General features: G+C 45.1%; 1 protein-coding gene and 1 long non-coding RNA gene across 2 annotated transcripts in view; both read right to left on the bottom strand.

Moving 5' to 3' along the window:
• Positions 1-154, bottom strand: part of LOC134359847 (uncharacterized) — a 50,688-nt gene extending 50,534 nt beyond the window's left edge. Inside the window, exon 1 of the long non-coding RNA XR_010021217.1 lies at positions 17-154. This is a non-coding gene — a long non-coding RNA (uncharacterized LOC134359847). The remainder of the gene's footprint in view (positions 1-16) is intronic.
• A 359-nt stretch (positions 155-513) lies between these two features.
• Positions 514-25,614, bottom strand: part of rsph14 (radial spoke head 14 homolog) — a 781,437-nt gene continuing 756,336 nt past the window's right edge. The window contains exons 5-6 of the mRNA XM_063040925.1: positions 21,778-21,914; positions 514-1,340 (exon numbers count right to left, since the gene is read on the bottom strand). Of these exons, the coding sequence (XP_062896995.1) occupies positions 1,102-1,340; positions 21,778-21,914 (376 nt within the window). The 3' untranslated portion in view covers positions 514-1,101. The remainder of the gene's footprint in view (positions 1,341-21,777; positions 21,915-25,614) is intronic.

The following is a 25,614-nucleotide window of genomic DNA, read 5'->3' as shown; positions in this document are numbered from 1 at the left end:
ACACTTAGTTCCTTACCCATTCCTCTCCTTCCACCTTAGAGCCTTGATTGTTGGGGATTCATGCATGCAAGCCAGCTGCCTTTGAACCCTCCTCCTGTGACAAGGTAAGTGGGAGCTCCACAGAGCCAAGTTCAATCGCTTCCTGCCACTGTCAATGGGCTTGATTCCATCTTGCAAAACTCTACGATGTTTTTAACTAGGCAGCTGTCCAAAGATGTAATTCCCTACTCTTTTAGCTTATCTGGGGTTGGCCGACTCCAAGAGCTCCTGGTACAGGTGACTTGGTACTACCTTGTGCAAGCATTTGGCCGGTTCAGTAATATTCATTGTGCCAGAATGATTAACACAAAGGCAATCTGCTTTTTGTGTTGAGCTTGTGAATCATTAAATGATTTAACCTAAATACAGTTTGTCAGTAAATAAACTCTATAAATAAAGTCCACATTAATTTGATTGACACCATGATGATAACACAATTAGGAAAATTACACACTTAAGCTGTACAAATGCTGAGTGATATTTGCAGTTTATTTCCACTATACTCAAGCTATTGAACATCAAAACACTGCACAGAACAGTGATACTGATAGTCACTGATTACTACAGTGCAGAGACCAGAGCCCCAAGCAAGAGAAAGAAAGGGTGGGAGGGTGGGCCAGAAGAAAGAGTAAGAGAGCATTCATGAGAAAGGCATAAGGGGACACAGAAATGATCATTTGAGAAGAATTAGCAAACTTTTGAGGATAATGAGATCTTAATTTTAAAGTAGAACATTAAAATTTGACACATTTAATATTTGGTAATGGAAAAAAATTAACTTGATGGCAAACAAGGTAAAGCTGGCAACTACTGATTGTCAAAATTTAAAACAAGATCAAAGGATGCTCATCGGGGTTTCACCTTTCCAGGGCTGCAGGCAATATGGGGAGGTAAGATGGAGAGTGGGGTGTGTCCAGGGCAGAATGTGTTGGAGAAGAAAAAAAAACATAAAGGAAGGAAATACATGTGAACCAAATTGAAAATACAAGATGGGACTGAAGGGTCAAAGAAACAACGCAAGTTTTTTGGGCCTCGGAGATGTGAGAAGCATTAGTTTGTCAGCTATGGTTTCCAAGTGATGACATCAATAGCGATCTTAACAGCCTTTCTGACGGCCTCACTGGGGTCCTGGGCCATGCTCTCAAAAAGCGGCAGGTGGTCTAGTAGTATCTTTCTGCCCTCAGGGGTTTCAGACATGGTGGTGATGGTTTTGATGATGTTCAGCCGGACCTTGCTTACTGGGTCGTTCAGCAGGATGAGCAAAGGGGGGATGATGTCAGCCTCCAGTGCTTTATACTTCCCTGTTGAAACACAACACAGGCAGATCAGATTAGCTCATTATCAAACACACCAGTGTGCAATGAAATTCCTTGATTGTCCAAAGCCAGAGAATATATTGGTTTATTATTGTCGCAGTTACCGAGGTACAGTGAAAAACTTTCTTTTGCATGCCATCCATACCGATTGTGTTGGCGCGTGGCCAAGTGGTTAAGGCGTTCATCTAGCGATCTGAAGGTCGCTAGTTCGAGTCTTGGCTGAGGCAGCATGTTGTGTCATTGAGCAAGGCACTTAATCACACATTGCTCTGCGATAACACCTGTGCCAAGCTGTATGGGTCCTAATGTCCTTCCCTTGGACAACATCAGTGGCGTGGAGAGGGGAGACTTGGGGCATGAGCAACTGCTGGTCTTCCATAAACCTTGCCCAGGCCTGTACCCTGGAAACCTTCCAAGGCGCAAATCCATGGTCTCATGAGACTAACGGATGCCTATAATACTGATTCTTTCATTACAGCAGCGCATTGAGGTTGTACAAGGGAAAACAATAACAGAATGCAGAATAGAGTGCTACAGTTACAGAGAAAGTGCAGTGCAGGCAGGCAATGAGGTACAAGGCCATAGTGAGTTAGAGTGTTAGGCCAGAAGTCCATCTTATCACTGTTCAATGGCCCAAACAGATTAGATATGGCAAAGTTATTTCCCATAGTAGAGGAGTCTAGGACAAGAGGGCACAACTTCAGGACTGGAGGACGTGTATTTAGAAAAGAAATTACTTTAGACAGAGGGTGGTAACTCTGTGGAATTTGTTGCCACGAGCGGCCATGGAGGCCAAGTCATTGAGTGCATTTAAGGCAGAGATAGTCAGGGCATCAAAGGGTATGGGGAGAAGGCAGTGGAGTGGGGATGACTGGAAGAATTGGATCAGCCCATGATTGAATGGCGGAGCAGACTCAATGGGCCAAATGGTCTACTTCTGCTCCTATATCTTATGGTCTTATGGTCTTATTCAAGTGGGATAAAAACAGACCTTTGCACTCTGCCCCATGGAAGAAGGAAAAGAGGGAATTTCCCAGGGTTGGGGTGATCTTTTTGATTATGCTGGCTGCTTTAACGAGGCAGTAAGAAGTGCAGACAGAGTCCATTGAGGGGACTTTGGTTTCTATGAAATGCTGAACTGTGTCAAGCAGTCTCAAGCAGAGCAGTTGCCGTGCCAAGATGGGATGCTTCCTATGCCACATTGATAAAAATTGGTGAGGATCAATGGAGACATGGCAAATTTCATTAGCCTGAAAGTACTGAGTACAGGAGTTGAGATGTTATGTTGAAGTTGAATACGATGTAGGTGAGGCTTAATTTGAAGCATTGTGTGTGCAGTTTTGGTCACCCACCTTGGGAAAGATGTAAGTAAGATTGAAAGTGTACAGAGAAAATTTACAAGGATGTTGCTGGGACTGTAGGACCTGAGCTGTAAGGAAAGATTGAATAGGTTAGAACTTGGATTCTCTAGAACATAGAAGATTGAAGGGAAACTTGATGGAAGTATATACAGCTTTGAGGGGTATAGATAGGGTATATACAAGCAGGCTTTATTCTATTGAGGTTGGGTGAGACTACAACTAGAAGTCATAGTTAAGAATGAAAGGTGAAAAGTTTAAGGGGTTACATGAGGGGAAACTTCTTCGCTAAGGGGTAGTGAGAACATGGAATGAGATGCCAGCACAAGTTGGTGATGCGATTTCAATTTCAACATTTAAGAGAAGTTGGAGTAGGTTCATGGATGGGAGGGGTATGGTCTGGGTGCAGGTTGATGGGACCAGGCAGTTTAAATGGCTCGACACAGACTAGATGGGCCAAAGGGCCTTTCAGTGCTGCGGTTTTTGATGAGCACTTGAGAAAGTAGAGGTTTTGGTGAGCTGTCTTGCCTGTGACATCAATGTGGTTGGACCAGGACAGTCTATAGGTGACACTCATTCCTAGTTACGTGAAACTCTCAGTGCTCTCCATCTTAGCACCATGGAGCACGTTCACAACCCTCTGCCCAGAAATCAAAAGCATTCTTTTGTTTTGTCGACATTGAGGGATATTATGTCACTAGGCTCTCGATCTCCTTCCTGTACTCTGACTTACTGTTATTTAACTATGTGGGTATCAGCATCAAACTGTAACAAGAGCAGAATATGGCCCCACAGTTATGAGTGTCCAAGGAATAGAGCAGGCTGACTATACTGCCTTTTGGGGTGACAGTGTCAAGGATAATCACCTTCTTCCAGTAAGAAGGTGGGGTGTTTGAATGCAGCAGCCCCTCAGGTGTTTTTGTCCTTTTTTTATAATCACAAAACAATGCTGGACATTAAGAAGTTCAAGTACTGCAGGTCTACCCCACTGGTGAGCAGCTCGCTCGTAAAGGAGCTGGATGGTGTAGACTGTGTTACTACCTGCTACGGGAAGCCATCGGAGCCCGTGAGCGAAGACAGTGTGCAGTCTAACTGTGAGTGATTGTCTTGGATGTTTCTCTTGCGATCACAAGACCTTGTTGGACATTGATAATGTAAAATGCTGCAAGTCCATTTCCGTTGTTTACTGGTGAGTCAGGCGGTAGGGGAGCTGGGTGGCCTCGGTTGTAGTGAGGGCAGGGCCTCAAGCTGCAGGCTTGCCTGTTGCTGCAGGGAGCCAGTGTGGCGCGGCACCCATGCTGGGTTGGGGGCTGACCCGTCCCGTCAGTGCTGTTCTTCAGTCTTCAATCGGTACAATGACATGCTGAGGACTACTGAGAACTGATAACACCCATGCATCATCAATTTGCAGGACGTGTCACTCAGGACTTGGGCTGTATTATATATTTCAAGTGTCACTATGTTTTACTACTCCTTTTAATGTGCTATATGTGCTTTATGCTGTGTATGACTGTTGGTACTGTGTTTTGTTTGGCTGTATCCATGGGTATTCATGTATGGTTGAATGACAATTAAACATGAACTTGAACTTGATATAAAGTCCTTTTAAGAGTCTGATAACAGCGGAAGAGAATCTGTCCAGTGTGAGAGAAATAAGAGTGACCACGGTGGGTGGGGTAAGGGGAATATCCCCGATAGGCTGAGTCCAGTGGGTTAATAGTACAACCATTGGACAACCAGACATGCTATTAGGATGAGAAAGGGAAATAGACTCCAATATAATTGAAAATGAAGTCAAGTCTAGTCAGAGGGCAGGAGAAACGGAGTTGTAGGAAGGTACGATTGATAGACAGGATGAGGCATCTCAAAGTAAACACGAAAAGGCACAAGAAAAGACTCAAGCTGATGAAATAGTGATGAAGAATCAACTATTAAAGGAAGATGAAATTGAAGAAACTGAAGCTGAGGTAATAAAATCTTAGGAAGTCAGGAAACCTCCAGATAGGCTGGCATAATAGTGTTGTGTGAGATATTTTACCTCCACTTACAAACGGATTGGAGGTCCTGTGATCACTTAATTCACTTGGATGCCATAAGGCGTATGCCTGAAAACTGTCAGAACATAAGTGTGAGGACAACTGTCACTGTTATTGAGTATGTGTTGTGTTATTAATAATGAGTTTGATAAGTGTCAAAGATTTAATAAGTCATGAGGACATGCCTATCTTGGAGGGAGCAGAATGTAATTTCCTGCTTTAAGACCATGCTTTATTGTATCAATACAGTTATGCTGTTGTCCATTTTATTTTCTGCAGATTTTCTCAAAATGCAATCAATTAAAGGAACAAGTGTTCCTTGAATTACATTATACAATCACATATTTCATTTTTCTGTTTAAAATAAAATAAAAATTAATTTGATTCATAAGGTAGGCTTGTTGAATTAGTCAATAGGTTGACTGTTAACATTTTGGTCAATAAAATGTCTCCCTGAGGAAAAACCATAAAGGGTAGCCATTTTCTAGTGAGAGCACAGGATGGAAGAAGTTTTGGGAAGGAAGAGGAATGGAAACAGACAACAGACATGGCAGAAGAGCATGGTGAAATGCTTAGAGAAATAGACCTGGAAGGACAGATGCAGATGTCAGAAAATCATGCAGATTATGGTTTCACAGAGTACATAGAGATAACTTTCAGTTAAACAGCTAGCTCATGACATTGGAGAAAGTTTGACACCTCTTTCCTTGGATGTTGCCTGGATATTTATTTACGTTTTGCTTGGACTGATTTCTCAGCACAGAACTATTATGGTAAGCCAACTGAAGCAAATTGGATGTATTATGTGGGAATGAGCTCCAGTGATTTCATGAACACTGTAGGTTAATCCGCGCGTGCGCGCGTGCATGCATGTGTGTGTGTCGGTGTCTGTGTGAGTGTGTGTGTGTCTGTGTGAGCGTGTGTGCGTGTGTGCGTGCGTGTGTGTGTGTATGTCTCTGTGTGCATGCATGTGATAAGCCTTTATTTTGTTTGTTATAGTTTAAAATACAGTACAATTTTGATGTAAGCTTATAATGGTGTGAGTTAAATTATTGCTTCCTGGCTAACATTAAATTTGCATGGTTGCCTGTGGTATTCATACAGGTAGTTGTCCTATTTTCCTTCGGAAGAAACATTCAAACTTTTATGTTTTGTGGTTACCCAAATCAAATTCATCGTAAACCTGTTTATTTCCTGGTAATGGCCCTTTCATCATCATTCCCATGCATTGTAGAGCTATGCTGCTTTTAGTTTGTATTCACAGTAACAGCTAACTCATTGCGAGCCTATGGTAAGAGGGTTACATCAAATCAAAAGAAAAATTCCAAAACCTGTCAACTATTTACTAAAAATTAAAAACCAAAATTGTGAGGCTGATAAAGTATTCATCTTCTTTGTAATTACTACACTAACTTTCCTCATTAGCGATATGCTGATTTACCTTACCAACTCACTCAGTTTGTTGATGTAGGAAATCGGAGAATCACTTGTTTTCAATGAATTCATAAGAATAAATACCTGCTCTCTCTGTAAGGTCCAACAGTATGGTAGATTTTGAACAGAACAAACCAAAGTGAAGACAAAAGAGCATTCAAGACAAGCCAGGGAAACGATAATAGAGAAGCACCAATCTGGGAAAGGGTACAAGACCAACTGAATGGCACTGAACATACATCAGAGCTCAGTGCAGTCCTTTGTAAAACCACAGCCACACTGCTTAGGTCAGGTTGCCCTTCTAAACTTAGTCACCAGGGAAGAATGGCACTTGTAAGAGAGGTGACTTGTCACAATGGCGGGGGCATAGGGAGCAAGGGTGGACCCAAATGCAAGACACATCTTGTGAGGTTACTTAGATTTAGTTTATTGTTCGATATCAGGAGAGCAAGGCAGGAGCAGGAGCAGCGAAATGGATAAGGACTCAGGACTATGACAAGACTGGGACAAAGGGTCTGGGCTTGGACTTGGAATCGGCTCCCAGAACTAGAGGAGACATGAAGAGGCTAGGGTATGGACTCCAAGCCCGAGACTGGGCAAGGACCCAGTACTTGGGTCTTGCCTTGGGCTCGGACCCCAGAACCAAGCATGGACATGACATGGGCTAGGGAGAGGAGGAACATGGAAAACAGAGCCTCGGTCTTGGGGAGCAGGTACATGGAACCATGGACACATACACAGAACACAGAGTTGGGACCCCTCCTTGGGTTCAGGACATAGGGCCTGGGACTCACACACAGAACAGAGAGCCGGGACCCCTCCTTGGGTACAGGACATAGGGCCAGGACTCATGACTCATGATCCCCCGCGGGGCAACAGCAAGACGGCCTGACTTACCCCACAGAGGCGAGGACAAGACAAGACAGAACATGACTCGCCTGCGGGGCAATGGCAAGACAACCTGACCTATCCCACGGAGGCAAGGACAAGACATGACAAGACATGACTCCCTGTGGGGCAACGGCAAGATGGCCAGACTTACCCCCACGGAGGCGAGGACCAGACAAGACAAGACCAACACGAATGAACACCAGAGAGTACCTATCCAGCTCCGGTGATGGAACTAGACCGAAGTGCAGGCGGGGGCTGCAGACGAGGGCTAGAGGTGAGAGGGGCAGAGAAGGGATTCAGACAAGGGGGTAGGACAGGAATCACAGACTGCTAGGGACAGGACTTGACTCAGAACTGGGAAGCCACCAGGGCCAGGACTTGACTTGGTGCTTGAGTGCCGCCAGGGACAGGACTTGACTTGGTGCTTGAATGCCGCCAGGGCCATGGTCTTGACTTGGTGCTAGAATGCCGCTAGGGACAGGACTTGACTTGGTGCTAGAATGCCGCTAGGGACAGGACTTGACTTGGTGCTTGAATGCCACCAGGGCCAGGACTTGACTTGGTGCTTGAATGCTGCCGGAGCCAGGACTTGACTTGGAGCTTGAATGCCGCCAGGGTCAGGACTTGACTTGGTGCTTGAATGCCACCAGGGCCAGGACTTGACTTAGTTCGTGCTTGAATGCTGCCGGATCCAGGACTTGACTTGGAGCTTGAATGCTGCCGGAGCCAGGACTTGACTTGGAGCTTGAATGCCGCCAGGGTCAGGACTTGACTTGGTGCTTGAATGCCACCAGGGCCAGGACTTGACTTGGAGCTTGAATGCCGCCAGGGTCAGGACTTGACTTGGTGCTTGAATGCCGCCAGGGGAAGGACTTGACTTGGTGCTTGAATGCCGCCAGGGACAGGACTTGACTTGGTGCTTGAATGCCACCAGGGCCAGGACTTGACTTGGTGCTTGAATGCCGCCAGGACCAGGACTTGACTTAGTGCTTGAATGCTGCCGGATCCAGGACTTGACTTGGAGCTTGAATGCCGCCAGGGTCAGGACTTGACTTGGTGCTTGAATGCCACCAGGACCAGGACTTGACTTGGAGCTTGAATGCCGCCAGGGTCAGGACTTGACTTGGTGCTTGAATGCCGCCAGGGGAAGGACTTGACTTGGTGCTTGAATGCCGCCAGGACCAGGACTTGACTTGGTGCTAGAATGCTGCCGGAGCCAGGACTTGACTTGGAGCCTCTGGGTAGTGGCGAGCTCTCAACTCGGACCGGGAACAGTAGACAGCGGTTCTTGATTCCCTCGGCGGGTTAACTGACGAACCCACCTTGATGAGGAAACTTTGCAGGCTCGCTTTGGCGAGGTAACTGGACTGGATTGCTCCGGTGAGGAAGGGCCAAATGCCGGCACTCGCTTCGGCAGAGACTAGGCTTGCTCCGGCCAGATGACATCGGCACACCGTACCTTGGATGACTTTGCAGATGCACCCGCACTGAACGGCTGAAAGCCGAAGTCTATAAACTACTGGTTCAGCCGAGTGTTAATTGCCTCTAATCACCAAAGTCGAGGGACACGGGAAAACAGGGAATCAACAGTCCGGATCGTAACATAAACAAGCTAAATTTAAAGGGACCCCGATCCAGACCATGACATGACTGTGATGCCAACAGTCACTTACTGAGCTGCAGCTGGAGGTAATCCTGAAGAGACCCTCATCCTGAAGCTGCTGTAATAATCAGCGATAAGGTCTCTGATTCTGCTGGGGACGTGATATTTGGACAGTGTGAGCTGCACCAGCTTGTGTGGAATGGAGCCATATGCATTTGCCAGGTCGAGCCACAACACTGACAGCTTGCCCTCATTCTCTCAAGCCTCCCTGATGAGCTGTGTCACCACACCGACGTGCTCCAGACAGCCCGGCATCCCTGAAATGCCACCCTTCTGGACTGATGTATCAATATAGGTGTTCTTTGCTAGGTAGGTGCACAGCCGGTTAGAAACGGCACTGAAGAAGATCTTCGCCTCGACACACAGCAGGGAGATGATGCGAAACTGATCTATCTGGGTGACATTTTCCTCCTTCGGGATCCACACCCCTTCAGCCTCTCTCCACTGTTCTGGGATCTTCCCCCTTCTCCAGAAGATTCTCAGGACCTTCCACAGACGCAGCGGGAGTTTGGGGCAGTTCTTGTACACTTTGTACGAGGTGTTGCTTGGTCCTGGAGCCGAGCTTGCCCCTGCTTTGCGGGCGACCTCTCTGACTTCCTTTAGTTGCAGCTCTGACATGTCGAACTGCACATCTGGTTCAGGTGGATCTATTAGGATGTTGCACTCTCCCAGCTCCTGCTCTCTTTCAGGATCATTATATATCTTCTTCAGATGTTGGTCTATGTCTTCCTGCGAACAGGCCAGTTTCCCACTGCGCTTCTCCCCCCGGCAACTCCTTGGTGAACTTGAAGGGGTTGGTGATAAAGGCAGCACGTTTTCGAGCCCTTTCATGACGCCGCCTCTGATGCCACTCTGCCCGGCGGAGGACCCTGATCTTCTTTCGTAGTATGCACATCAGCTGGGCCAAGCCAATGCGCTCCTCTTCTCCTGCCTCCTTGTACTGGGACTTCAGCGCTTTCATCTCCTGCCTGATGTTCTGGATCCTCAATGCTCTTTGGTTCTTCGAGTAAGATGTTTTGGAGCCTTCCTTCTCCTCTTCTCCAAACCATTCAGCTGCGATCCTAACAATAATTGTGGTCATGGCTTGCAGCTTCCTATCAACCCCTCCCTTTGCCGTTGCCTCCAGAATTTGGTTAACATCGACATCAAACTGCTTCCACAGTGAAGTCATGTTAGCTGCAGGCCATTTGATCCACCTTCTGTTAGACTTCATGTTCGAGGGATTAGTTTGCAACACTTGGAGGTTCCGGGCACTATGGAGTGACTCCAGGCCTGGCCCCTCCTTCGTCTCACCAGGTTGGACACTTCTGTGTTGTGCTGCTCCTGCTCCTGCTCCCTCCAAACACCTCATCCTCGCTTGGTGGATCTTCAAGCCGCGATCGTTCTAGCAGATTTTGTCACATGCACACTGCTTCCTCATCGTCGTTTGTTCATTGCCTAGGTCTGATGTCGTTGCGTCCATCCGACTGGGGTGCTCATCCTCCCCCCCTCTCGGGCACCCCTGGGGGTATCTTTTCCTTAGATTCTTTGTGGCTTTTGTGGGGGTCCTCCTCTCAGAGGACGCAGATTGGGTTGCTAGCCCGTTCTGCCCTGGTTGCCGTCTCTCCAGGCTGTTACTGACTCTCCAGTCGTCACCACTCTTTTCGTGGTTGTCACCCAGTCTTTCCTGGTTGTCACTGATTAACTCAGGGTGTAAGCTGTGTACATACATCTATTGATGCTTCTGGACACATCTTCAGTGATGTTTCGGGTGTTTCGGGTCTTTCAACATCATACAACCTCCTCCAGGTGACCCAGCCGGGGCTGATCAGACCCCAGCCTGTGTCCAGATGGTTAGCTACTTCTGACACCATGGCTCCCCTCTTTTGAGCCACAGCCATCTTGAGGCCCTCTCTGCCGCATCGGTGCAGAATAAAGTGTAAAATCTACCAAAAAAGTGCAGTGCAGGTAAATGACAGAGTGCAAGGTCATAATGAGGGAGATGGTGAGGCCAAGAGTCCATCTTATTGTACAAGAGATCCCTTCAAGGGCCAGATGACACTGGCACAGAAACTGTTCTTCAGCCTTATGTAGCTTAAGAATGGGAGAAATAATTGTTAAACACGTAGAGCCACAAAAGAAGGACAAGACCATGATCAGAGCACCCCACTGCAGGCAGAAAGGGGACACAGTTGTCTGGTAAAGGAAAGCAAAGTCCCATTTGTCAGACAATTCAAGTCTACCCCTGCACAGAGAAAAAAAAACAAGGTCAAATGTTACAAAGCAATGTGAGTTACTGATGGCGTTGTGACATGCATATGTAATAGGCTAGAACAAGGGGGCATCGTTTTAAGGTGACCAGAGCAAAGTACAGGGGGGATGTCAGTGGTATGTTTTATACACAGGAAGTGTGGGGTGCATGGAACGCCCACCCAGGGGTGGTGGTAGAAGAAGATACATTAGTGACATTTAAGAAACTCTTGGACAGGCAAGTGGACGATAGATAATTGTAGGGTTATGTAGGAGGGAAGGGTTAGATTGATCTTAGAGTGGCTTAAAAGGTCAGAACAACATTGAGGGCTGAAGGGCCTGTACTGTGCTGTAATGTTCTATGCAACGATTATAAAGTGAATGCTATAAATTGTGGAAAAATATAAAGTCATTCACTAGCTAGAAAAATTAGTAATGTAGAGATAGTTCTAAATAGCAAGAGGTTTGAAAGACTTGGTGTTCAGAGCAACTTGAATATCTTTGTACACAAATCACACAAAGTTAACGCGCAAGTATAGGAAATAATTGGAAGGCAAATGATACACTGGCCTTTATTGAAAGAGGATTTGGATAGAAAGCTGGAGATATCTTGCTGCTATTATACAGAGCACTGGTAAGACCATGTTGGAATATTGTGCTCAGGTCTGTTCTTGCCATCGAAGGACAGATATATTTGCTACCGAGGAGCACAACAAAGGCTCACTGGATTGCTCTTTGAGGAGAAATTAACCAGATCACATTAAAACAAAAATATTTATTCTTATTTTGTCTTTTTTGACAGAGAACATTCAGCCCATCAAGTTTATACCAGCCTTCAGAGCTATCCTATCTTTTCCACAGGCCCACCAAATTCACCCCAGCGTTCCCTGCCATCCGCCTCCAGGAAGGGGTAACTTATATCAGCTTCTTGACCCAGAGACCCACAAGTCTTTGGGATCCATGAGGAAAATGGAAACTAATATGAGCAAACTCCACACATACAGGTCCTGGTGCATGGTTTCAGCCCAAAATATTGACAATTCCTTTCCTCCCACAGATGCTGTTCAGCCCCTGATTGTTAGTTACCCCACATAGACAACATTGAAAGTCAAGACTGACCCCGAGTCTCTGGATCTAAGGCAATGACTCCACCTGTGTACAGCTGGAGAGTCTACAACCATATATAACCATATAACCGTATAACAATTACAGCACGGAAACAGGCCATCTCGGCCCTTATAGTCCATGCCGAACGCTTACTCTCACCTAGTCCCACCACCTGCACTCAGCCCATACCCTCCATTCCTTTCCTGTCCATATAGCTATCCAATTTTACTTTTTCTTTTTCTTTCTTTTTAAATCTTTTTATTAATTTTCCAAAATTATAAACAGAATAACAATGTTGATACAGGGAGATTGGAATAATCTTATTGTTGATAATCATGTACAAAAAAGATTTCAAGTAATACAAGTATAATAGACTTTCAAACTCTTGATATGATTAATCATAGAGAAAAAAGAAATAAAAAGAAAAAATTACAAAGAACACCCCCCCAAAAAAACTAAACTAAACTAAATACTAAACCCCAAAAAAAACCAAAACGGAACAAAACAAGGCTAGACCATTATCTTAAGTCAAACACGTTCAGTAATGTCGTCAACTCCGCTCCTCTATTCATATATTTTAAGTTAATAAGAAGGATTCAGAAAGGTCAAATTACATCACATGAAAATGTTGAATAAATGGTTTCCAAGTCTCTTCAAATTTAACCGAAGAATCAAAAATGTCACTTCTGATTTTTTCTAAATTTAAACATAATATAGTTTGGGAAAACCATTGGAATATAGTAGGAGGATTGGTCTTCTTCCAGTTCAATAAAATGGATCTTTTGGCCATTAAAGTAACAAACGCAATTATCCAACAGGCTGAAGAGGATAAAAATCTTTGTTCTACCATTGGCAAACCAAAAATTGCCGTAATAGGATGGGGTTGTAAATCAAAACGCAAAATTGTTGAGATAATATCAAAAATATCTTTCCAGAATTTTTCGAAAAGAGGACAGGACCAAAACATATGAGTTAAAGAAGCCACCTCAGAGTGACATCTGTCACAAATAGGGTTTATATGGGAATAAAAACGGGCTAATTTATCTTTAGACACATGGGCCCTATGCACTACTTTAAATTGTATCAGCGTATGTTTAGCACATACAGAGAAAGAACTAACTAATTGAAAAATTTTATCCCATTTCTCTATAGGTAGGCAAAGTTGAAGTTCCCTTTCCCATTCATTTTTAATTTTACCTGGCTGTAATTTCATAATTATATCATAAATAATGCTATTAATTCCTTCTGAAAGGGATATAAACCTAAAATTTTATTGATGATATCAGTAAGGTATGAGGTCGGGAAGGTAGGCAGCATGGTATTTAAAAAGTTTCTTATTTGTAAATATCTAAAAAAAATGGGATCTGTGCAAATTAAATTTATTAGATAACTGTTAAAAAGACATGAAACAGTTATCCAGAAATAAGTCACGAAAACATGTTATACCTTTCATTTTCCATATCAAAAAGGCTTGATCCATAACCAAGGGTTGAAAAAAAATTAGATATAACAGGGCTTGATAATATAAATTTGTTCAAACCAAAAAATTTACGAAATTGAAACCATATTCGTAATGTATGTTTAATTATTGGATTAACCATTTGTTTATTCAATTTAGATAATACAAAAGGAAGTCAAGTTCCTAAAATGGAGATTTTACTTTAAATGACAATATCGAACCTGCCTCAACCACTCCTGCTGGAAGCTCGTTCCACACAGCTACCACTCTCTGAGTAAAGAAGTTCCCCCTCATGTTACCCCTAAACTTTTGCCCTTTAACTCTCAACTCCAGCCCTCCTGTTTGAATCTCCCCCACTCTCAATGGAAAAAGCCTATCCATGTCAACTCTATCTATTCCCCTCATAATTTTAAATACCTCTATCAAGTCCCCTCTCAACCTTCTATGCTCCAAAGAATAAAGACCCAACTTGTTCAACCTTTCTCTGTAACTTGATGAAACCCACGTAAATCTTCTCTGTACACTCTCTATTTTGTTGACATCTTTCCTATAATTTGGTGACCCGAACTGTACACAATACTCCAATTTTGGCCTTACCAATGCCTTGTACAATTTTAACATTACATCCCAACTCCTATACTCAACACTCTGATTTATAAAGGCCCGCATACCAAAAGCTTTCTTCACCACCCTATCCACATGAGATTCCACCTTCAGGGAAATATGCACCATTATCCTAGATCCCTCTGTTCCATTGCATTCTTCAATGCCCTACCATTTACCATGTATGTCCTATTTTGATTAGTCCTACCAAAATGTAGCACCTCACATTTTTCAGCATTAAACTCCATCTGCCATCTTTCAGCCCACTCTTCTACCTGGCCTAAATCTCTCTGCAAGCTTTGAAAACCTACTTCATTATCCACAACTCCACCTATCTTAGTATCATCTGCATACTTACTAATCCAATTTACCACCCCATCATCCAGATCATTAACGTATATGACAAACAACATTGGATCCAGTACAGATACTTGAGGCACACCACTAGACACCGTTCTCCAACCTGACAGTTATCCACCACTACTCTCTGGCATCTCCCATCCAGCCACTGCTGAATCCATTTTACTAATTCAGTATTAATACCTAACGATTGAACCTTCCTAACTAACCTTCCATATGGAACCTTGTCAAAGGCCTTACTGATGTCCATATAGACAACATCCACCGCTTTACCCTTGTCAACTTTCCTAGTTACCTCTTCAAAAAATTCAATAAGATTTGTCAAACATTGACCTTCTATTCACAAATCCATGTTGACTGTTCCTAATCAGACCCTGTCTATCCAGATTATTATATATACCATCCCTAAGAATACTTTCCATCAATTTACCCACTACTGACATCAAACTCACAGGCCGATAATTGCAAGATTTACTCTCAGAACCATTTTTAAACAATGGAACAACATGAGCAATATGCCAATCCTCTGGCACCATCCCCGTTGCTAATAACATTGGAAATATTTCTGTCAGAGCTCCTGCTATTTCCACACTAACTTCCCTCAAGGTCCTATGGAATATCCCGTCAGGACCCGGAGACTTATCCACTTTTATATTCCTTAAAAGCGCTAGTACTTCCTCTTCTTTAATCATTGTAGTTTCCATAACTTCCCGTGGGTCACTGTCTCAAAGTAAATTTATTGACGATAGAGAATAGGGGAAATGTCTTCACTCAGAAGATGGTGGACCTTTGCAGTCCTCTCCGCAAGAAGTCTGTCATGGTTCAGTCACTGAGTATATTTAAGATCGAGATCAATCCTTTTCTAAGAAATTGGTATTTAAGGAAATATCAGTTGGGATCTTTTTGAATGGAACATCAATAAATAAGTAGCAAGGTAAATGAATAAGTACTAAGTGAGGAGGCCACATGTGGATGATGGCAGCCTGCCAAGCCAGCAATGGTAAAGCCCTCCCAACTCCTCAGCACATCTACATGAAATGCTGCCATAGAAAAGCATGTCCGTCATCAGAGATCCTCACCACCCAGGCCATGATTGAAGAACTTTAGACTTCAATCATAATCATGGAGAAATACGTTGCAGAAACAGGCCCTTCAGCCTACTGAGCCTGTGCCGACCATCAAGCACCCATTTACTCTAATCCTATATCCCTGCATTCTCATCAGTTCCCCTCGGATTCCATCATTCATCTGCACCATTCACAGTGGGCAGTTAATCCAGCAATCTGCACGTGGGAGGAAACTTGAGCACGTGGGGGAAACCCACATGGTCACAGGGGAGAAGGTGCAAACTCCATGCAGACAGCACCCAAAGCTGGGGCTCTGATACCCTGGCACATTAGTTGGCTCCTTGTATGAAGGCACGATTTTACTAAATCATGCTTTTCACTTTATTCCCTTATGTGAGCAAGGCCTGCATTTATTGCCTTTCCCTAGTTGCCCCTGAATCAACGCAATACACTTGTGGAAGTGCTCCCAGACTTCTGAGTACAGGTTTGAGCTAGTCAACAGCAAAGGAATGGATATGTTTTTCTAAAGCAGTACGCTGTACGACTTATATTCAGATTCATCACGTGTACATTAAAACACACAATGAAATACGTCATTTGCATTAACAACCACCACCATCTAGGAATGTGCTGGGGGCTGCCCGCAAGTGTCACCACACACTCCAGTGCCAGCACTTCATGCCCATAATGCTTGGGAGAACAACATAGAAGACAACGAGCAACAAAACAACAGCAACAGTAAAACAAGTCCTTTTCCTTCCTTCTAGCCACCCACACCGTGGACAGTTCGCCAACTCCACGACAGGCCTCCAGGCTTCCAGTTTCTAGGCTTCAGTCATCAGCCTTCAGTTTCTGGACTTCTGATTGAACTTGAGGCTTTGATCATCTGACAGGATCCCAAACTCCAGGCTTGAGCTCCGACTGCGGCAACTGACAGGCCCTTGTGCCTCCTTGATCCAAAGCCGGGACTCACTGACTGGGACAGCCCGACATCTTTCGTCACAAGCTCACGTCACTGGTCTTCGAACACAGAGCACAGAGCGGAGACCTGACCTCCAGCTCTTTCACATCCCTGTCTCTAAACCCTAATCTGATTTCTAACTGCCCCACATCACTGTCTTTAGGCCCTAACCTGACCTCTAACTACTCCCCCCTCTGTCGCCTACCAACTTAAGATCAAGTCTGAGCCACGATCTTGATGGAGACTGCACTTCCGTGCCACCTTGAACGGATCTTGATTTAGAGGGAAACCACGGACCTTCCCTGAGGAACCACCTGAGATGACCTGGATTTATTTGAAACCTGGGACCAGTGAGAGTGGCCTGATCTAAGTAAATTCAGCAGAGAAAACCAGAGGACATGATCATTTAGCTGGAGGGCCCATTCAGATGAGTCAGAGCACTGAGTTATCGATCTGTGCTGACGCAGAGCTCATTGATATGTTGTGCTGTGTGGCAGCTGGAACGCTGATGGACCGATAGATAGAAGACGCATTATCATTTCATTCGGGTGAATGCAGTCAGGACGTGTGCCTGCCTACAACAGGCAGAATTACCTGACAAATCGGGTGCACAGAGCAGAAATTATCTCACACCGTGGGAGGCATGACTCATCTGCTACTCTCACTATTTGCAGCCTTGTCTCATTTTGCAACTGTTTGGATGTTAATTAATCCTCTAGACTGCATAAAAGCATAAAATATTCAAGAAAGCCGCATAGATCAGGCATAAAGTATTCCTGTGTGTGGCTTTGACAGCCAATTACAAAAGCACTTGAAACTATTTTAAATTATATCTTGGTTTATTGATACATTTTCTCTCATCGATCCTTTGTTTTCTGCCAGAGCAGTAGTTAACTCTTTCAGGTAAAGATTCTTTGTTCGTACTGTTACATTTTTGATTTATTTTCTAGCATTAATCAAGGCAACCTGTCACACTTGCCACTTGCACACTTACCATTCAGGGTAAGTTCTCAGGGACCAAGGATGAATCTTGGGTTGAGGTGCGGTATCATAAATGTTTTTGTGGTTTAACTTTCCTATGCTTGCTTGTATTTTTTATATAATCACTTATATACATGTAATTGTTCAGTGAATTGTGCAGTATAGACAGAGTAAATGCAAGCATGCTTTCTCCACTGAGGTTGGGTGAAACTAGAACTAGTTAAGGGTGAAAAGGTGAAATGTGAAATGTTTAAGGGGAACATGGGAGGGGGGGTGCTTCTCTACCCACAGGATGGAGAGAGTGTGGAACGAATTGCCAGTGGAAGTGGTAAATGCAGTTTGATTTTGACATTCAGGAGAAGTTTGAATACCTACATGGATGGGAGGGTATGGATGGCTGAGGTCTGGGTGCAAGTTGATGGAATAATAGTCTGTCACTGACTAGATAGGCCGCAGGCCTCTTTCTATGCCGTAGTGCTCTTTGACTCTGACAAATTTTTCAATAATTTCAGTATTGCTTCTATATTTCTCTAGAAACTTTTTAGATTTCAGTAGCGGAAGTCAGAGATCAATCGTTATCAAGGGAACTTTTGTTATCTCCAGTCTGAGTATGAGATGACCACGACTATTTCTTCTCCCATTTTCTCTGTTCCCTTGGCTCCTTTTTCTTGTTCATTTCCTGTTTTTGTAACATTTGGCTATTGGCAACACATTTTATGCCCCATTCTTCTGAAGAACCTTCTGATTGCAGAAGTACTGGATCCGCCACCTTGCATGTTCAGTTGTGACCAGAATGCTTGCTCCCGTCAGGCTCCAGGCTTGTCTCCTCCAGCCAGAAGCAATCGCACTGCTTATTAGCATGGCTGTGTCAGCCTGGCTGGGGAGAGGAGCCAGGTACTGAGGGGGTGATTCTGGCCCCATAACATCTACCTGTTGCTCAGGCAGCCCCAGCCGATTGCATCAACAGTGACACACTTGTAGAGCTGCTACCTCACGTCTCCAGCGACCCAGGTTCAATCCTGACTGCAGTCTGCAGTTTGTCCGTTCTCCCAGTAACCACGTAGGTCTCCTGTGGGTGCTCTGGTTTGCTCCCATGTCCCAAAGACACACAGGCTGGTAGGTGGGGTGGGGTGGGGTTGGGGTGCTGATAAGACCAGCTTCACTCATCCCAGGCGGTGTGGGATTGGGAAGCAAACCAACTCAGAATGATAAACATCCCAGTATCAGGTATTGTGGAATTATGCATCCATCCATCATATTCCATCTGTTTATCCACTGTTAATGACAATTCCATGATTGGGTGTTCCTGGCACATTCCATGTTAGAATGTGTCTGAAGCTTCAACCCAAGCTGCACCCAGTAACCCAGTGACACTGTACACTGGCCCTGACTAATCCCAAGCTGTGCCCAGTGACCCAGTGACACGGTACACCGGCCCCGACTAAACCCAAGATGCACCCAGTAACCCAGTGACACTGTACACTGGCCCTGACTAAACCCAAGCTGTGCCCAGTGACCCAGTGACACGGTACACTGGCCCTGACTAATCCCAAGCTGCACCCAGTGACACTGTACACTGGCCCTGACTAAACCCAAGCTGTGCCCAGTGACCCAGTGACACGGTACACTGGCCCTGACTAAACCCAAGCTGTGCCCAGTGACCCAGTGACACGGTACACCGGCCCCGACTAAACCCAAGATGCACCCAGTAACCCGGTGACACTGTACACTGGCCCTGACTAAACCCAAGCTGCACCCAGTGACACTGTACACTGGCCCTGACTAAACCCAAGCTGTGCCCAGTGACCCAGTGACACGGTACACTGGCCCCGACTAAAACCAAGGTGCACCCAGTAACCCAGTGACACTGTACACTGGCCTTGTCCTGATTCTAGGCAATATCTGAATTTAAACAATATGCTTACACAATGCCCAGTGCAAAGTGGGAGAAAGAGAGAGTAAAGGGACAGAAAAGAGTAGCTTTATTTTCCATGTACAGCACGTCGAGACATACAGTGAAAGACAAGTCGACTCAGTAAGGCTGGGGCCGGGCAACGTTCTTCCAGTACCAAATAACATGCCCACGACGCGCTCACCCTAACTGTACATCTTTGGAACGTGGGATGAAACGGCAGCATCCAGAGGAAACACACACAGTCACAGGGAGAATGTACAAACTCCTTGCGGGCAGCAGTGGGAATCGAACCCCAGTCTTACGCCTGACTGCTGTAATCGTGTTAAATGAACAGCTACTCTAGTGTACTGCCACAGTAAACGGGGTAAACAGGAGCCAAAGATCAACACACTCACTCCGCTCCTTTGCACTGTCGACAGAAATTTGAACGTTAGCTGGGAAGAGTGGTGGTGAATACTGACATGATATAAGGGATAACAACAAGATTGAAAGCAGTGAGTGATAAAAGAAAGGAAATGAGCCAAAATATTCTTCTACAACTGAGGCAAATGGGAACATCTTCTGTTTCATGATTCTGATTGGGCTACGATAACAGACATCTAAACAACATACTGCCTGAGCAGTACAGATCACGTTTCAGCTTGATTCACCATACACTGTCCATTTACATGTTCTGTATTGTATTCGGAGCTTCCTGCGGTGTGTTGGCGTGACATGCAACAGGAGCAACATTCAACAATTATAGAATTCAATACAGTATAAGGTTAGAAGCTAAGCTACCAATATGGAATAAAATCTGCATAAATACCAGCAATGTATGTGGCTTTATAAAAAGTGATTTAAAGTGTTATCAGTGCAGTGACGGGGGTAATAGATAGACAGGAGGGGTGGGGAGGTGCTGATCAACTGCCTGGGGGAAGAAACTTTTAAAATGGTTTGGTTTTTGTTTAAATAGCCCTATTGTGCTTTGCAGAAGGGCAGTTGTCAGGGACGGTCATGCCCGCAATGATTTTTCATGCCCACCTCTTTGCCCTGGACACATGCAAGTCCTGCAGTGATAGTTGGCTGTCTGTCAATTTCCACGATGATTGTGTTTGTGTAGCTCATCTGATGTGAGTTTGCAGGTGACTGTAGAGGCCAATTCTTGTAGGGCAGAGATGTTCCCAGTGGGGACAAGGGAGTTGTCCTGATTCTGCAGGCACAGCTGTTGCTGCTGCTTTCTTTATCTGTCGGGCCGTCTCCAGGTCCGCATGATGCTTATCTTCTAAGTTGCTGTGAGCAAGTGTAACGAGGCGCACAACCGTCTCTGTCCCGTGCCCTGTGTTCCAGTTGCCAGGGAGCAATGCTGGCTTTCACACAGTCTTTATACCTCTTACGTGGTTTCTGCTTGTCTGTGACAACTGACAGCTGCTCGGGAGTCGGGAGTCCTTCATGTAACATGTCTGGCCCAACAAAGATGTGCTTTCATGCCTTCCGTACTGGCAGTCTTTACCTTATTGAGGACTTCCAGGTTGGTGATACAGTCATGTGGACTGATACCCATAATGGACCTCAGGCTGCACGTGTTGAGGTGCTCCAGCAGTTTGAGTTGCCTTTTGTATACTGTCGATGTATCACAACCACACAGGAGACTAGTGAGGACAACAGCATTGTGCAAGTTGATCTTAGTCATATCTGGATATTGTGCTGGCTTAGCACACGTGGTCACAGGCAGCCCAAGCCCTGTCTAGCCTTGCAAATGCTGGCATTTCTTCCTTTATCCAAGGAAGCAGCACCGGAGATAAAACTGCTGAGGTATGTAAATTCCTTTAGTCCCCTCAGTGTTGTGCCTTTGACAGTGATGGGAGGGGGCACAACAAGCTGAAATAAGGGCTCTATTTTCTCCAGACTGATGGTGAGGCCCAAACAGACACCAGCCCTCTGTGAACCTATCACTAACCAGCTGCAGATCACACTCTGTGTGGGCCGTTGGAATGCAGTTGACCGCATAGAGTGCTTTGAGGATGAATTTAAGGGAGCAATGGCTGTTTGACCTTAACCATTGTAGGAAGGAGGCCGAGGCTGTTGGCAGTGGGTTTTGGGGGAAAATGATTTTTCCTGCCAACTTTCTTGTCCTGCAGTGATGGTAGACTGCAGCCAATGACTTTTTCTGCTGATCTAACAGTTTACTCTAGTTTTCATATGTTGTGACAGGAAGCTATACCAAACCAGGATGTGAGGATGCTCTCTATGATGATGGTGTCGAATTGCACCAATATGTTCTGGGGAAGATGGAATTTTTCCAAGCATTAATGAGGTAACTGCCTCCCCCGCCCTCCCCCCCCCCGGACTACAGAACAGTGGCGGTCAGTCACTCACCTTGTGTGGTAATGGTGGCAAACATCAGTGCTCCTGCTGCCATTGCCCTGACCTCGCCATTTTGGTCACTGAGCAGCTCCACCAGGATCGGAATCACCTCCTCCTCACACACTTTGTTCTTCCCCTCTAATGGTGCACTGAATGGAAAGAGAAAGTATAATAGTTCTGTCTGTTCAGCAAAATCAGCCTGTTACTCCGCCGTGCACCAAAATCTTACAGAGAGGTGAGGTGAAACAAGCTGACCAAACAGAACATAGAGCATTACAACTCAGTCCAGACTCTTTGGCTCATGATGTTGTGCCAACCCTTTAACCTACTCTAAGATCAATCTACTGCTTTCCTTCCACACAGCCCTCCATTTTCCATCATCCATCTGCCTATCTAAGAGTTTCTTAAATGCTCTTAATGTATCAGCCTCTACCTCCACCTCTGGCAGTGTGTTTCACTCTCTGTGTAAAAACTTTCCTATACTTTTCACCAGTCACCTTAAAGTTATGTCCTTTTGTATTAGTCATTTCAACCCTGGGAAAATGTCTCTAGCTGTCCACTCAATCCATGCAGCCTTGGTTCCATTCAGTGCAACGATGCAACCATCTTGTTTACACCTCTAATAAGTGAACTCTTGTCTTCCTTCACCCCAGAGAGAAAAATCGTAGCTTGCTCAGCCTGTGCCCATCCACTACATAATGTACTGGGTGGGCACAGGAGTACATTCAGCCAGAGACTCATTCCACCAAGATGCAACACAGAGCGTCATAGGAAGTCATTCCTGCCTGTGGCCATCAAACTTTACAACTCCTCCCTTGGAGGGTCAGACACCCTGTGCCGATAGGCTGGTCCTGGATTTATTTCATAATTTACTGGCATAATTTACATATTACTATGTAACTATTTATGGTTCTATTACTATTTATTATTTATGGAGCAACTGTGATGAAAACCAATTTCCCTCTGGGATCAATAAAGCATGACTATGACTATGACTATGACTATGACTATGACTATGACTATCTTCATAAGCCATGCTCTCTAATCCAGGCAGCATCCTGGAAAACCTCTTCTGCACACTCTGTAAAGCATCTAAATCCTTCTTATAATGAGGCAAACAGAACAGCAGAGCATTCCAAGTGTGGTCTAACTAGGGTGGCAGCATTCTCCTGTGTTTCTGATTTTGATCTAGATCTCCTGGTGGAGGAGGTGAGACGGGGGTGTCCACACATCAGGAAGTGGTGAGAAGCTGTGTGGTTGTCAGTGCCAGAAGCGTCCCTGGGAACTGGGATGTAGAGTGGGGAAAAGGTTTAATGAATGACCTTGAAATGTTTTTGAATGTGTCTTTGATTATCACATTTTACCAACTTCGCCACTTACCCAATCTATTCATCTTCACACTCGGTTCACAATATCACTCATCTACCAACGGTCTGTCTGTCAGCCAGCAAACAGCACAGTGCCTCAAGAGAGGCAAAAACAATTAGATTCGTATTCTTTGTAGCTTAGAAAGAGAAAAATTTGCTTTATTTTTCACATTTACTTTAAATTATACATTGAAATCTGTTGTCTGCGTCAAATCAAATCGTGAGGATGTGCTTGGGGCAGTGCACAAGTTTTGCCACACTTCCTCAACCAACATGGCATGCTCACAGCTTACTGTGAATGTGGGAGGAAAGCAGAGAACCCCAAGGATGTCCATGTGGTCACGGGGTATGCACAAACTCCTTCCAGACAGTGGTAGAAGATGAACCCCTGTCTTTCAGTTGGTACTGTAATAGTGAAACATTCAGGACCCTGTGGGGCATGGCAGTATAGAGGTTGAGATGTTCCCACTTGCAGGGCAATCTCAACTGGGGGCAATCATTTAGAACTGAGCTGTGTAATTACAGAGGGAGGTGAATGGTAAGAATTCTCTAAGGGCTGAGGATGTCTGAGCATTTGGGGTTTTAAAGTGGAGCTACATAGATAGTTGGAATATCTGTGAATTTAGGTCGATGGGGACTGGTGTAGAGGAGTTGGAGCCAATCAGAGTGAGAGGGGCTGAGTAGCCTTCTCCTATGTTCTTGTGTTGTCCTCATGCTCTCAGCTTTCGATGCTAAGCACTGTTACACACACTCACCATCTGTTCAGTCACCGTCCGACCAGGCTAAGAAACCTTGCTGACACACTCAGCAGGGAAGGACTGCAGGTGGGCAGGGAAGGACTCCAGTCGGGAGGGGACTTTGCTGAGAACTTGATCGCAGGCAGTGTGGAAGAGATCGATGGGTCTATCTGCACACTTAATTCCCCATCTATCATCTCACTTCCCTCTCTTACTTGCGAAGGAGAAGATGGCGTAATACAAGGCACAAGCGCTACATTCAGAATGAGAATAGATTTATTATCACTGATGTATGTTGTGAAATACAGAAACTGTTCCTAAAACATTGAGTGTGTGTCTTCAGGCTCTCGTACCACCTCCCTGATGGTAGTAATGGGAAAAGGAGTCTTCAGGCTCCGGTATCTCCACCCTGATGGTAGTAATGGGAAAAGGGGTCTGCAGGCTCTCGTACCACCTCCCTGATGGTAGTAATGGGAAAAGGAGTCTTCAGGCTCCGGTATCTCCACCCTGATGGTAGTAATGGGAAAAGGGGTCTGCAGGCTCTCGTACCTCCTCCCTGATGGTAGTATGAGAATGGGACATTCCTTACATCCTCTCCAGAAACATTTCAGATATTTACCCAGACTCATTGGTCTGAAACAGCCTATTCACTCCCACAAGCCCAGCCAGTGAAGGGGGAGGAAAAAGATAGGGAGGCTGAAGAAACAACGTCCCTCAGCCTCACATTCACAGACACCCCTCAAATTCCGACAGTATGGATAGTGTTTGGTCTACACGTACACGGGGGTGAGACTCCAGCTGCAGGTCACGGCAGTCGGCTGAGGGTGAGTGAAAGCATCCAGACCTACCTTTCTGTGATCGGGTGAGCTGAGCAAGCCTGTGATCATTATTGGCGAGGACCCAGTACCAATGTGGCACAGGGTTGTCTGCAGGGTTTCAAACCTGGTTATTGGTAATTATTATCACATCCAGTGAAAAGCAGGCAGATCACTCCAACACATAAAATACTTGAGGAACTCAAGGGGTCAGGCAGCATCTATGGAGAAGGAAAAACCGATGCCTTTGTGGGCTGAGACCTTTCATCAGGACTTCAAAGGTCTTGGCCCAAAATGTTGACGTGGAGAGGATGTTTCCTGGAGGTCCTCAGAATTGAAGGTTGTCCCTTTAGAACAGAGATGAGGAGGAATTTCTTTAGCCAGAGGGGGCTGAGTCTATGAAATTCATTGCCACAGATAGCTGTAGAGGCCAAGTCATTAGGTATATCTAAAGTGGAGGTTGATAGGTTCTTGATTAGTAAGGACCTCAAAGGTTACAGGGAGAAGGCAGGAGAATGGGGACGAGAAGGATAATAAATCAGCCATGATGGAATGGCAGAGCAGACTCAATGGGCCAAGTGGCCTAATTCTACTCCTGTGTCTGATGGTCTTCTGGGCAAAGCAGCCTGCTTGACTGGTACCTCACCTGCCACCTGAAACATTCATTGCATAAACCAGTATAACTCCATTATGAAACACACAGTGGCCGCTCTGACAGCACTTTTCAAATCCAGGCACTTTCCCACCTTTCAGAGCAAGGGTAGCAGAATAACACACTCATCCTTTGAGTTCTGCTTGTGCATTCTATGAACATTGAGGACATGCTATGTTGGCACTGGAATGAGTGGGCTGCTTCCTTCGGTTTTGTTGGTTGTTAACAATGTTTTGATGTACATTGATAAATAAATTAAACTGAATCTGAATCTAGGT

The sequence above is a fragment of the Mobula hypostoma genome, chromosome 2, assembly GCF_963921235.1.
Source record: "Mobula hypostoma chromosome 2, sMobHyp1.1, whole genome shotgun sequence".
Classification (NCBI taxonomy): Eukaryota; Metazoa; Chordata; class Chondrichthyes; order Myliobatiformes; family Myliobatidae; genus Mobula; species Mobula hypostoma.
Note: the sequence above shows the minus strand (reverse complement) of the source record. Positions and strands in the feature narration are given on the sequence as shown.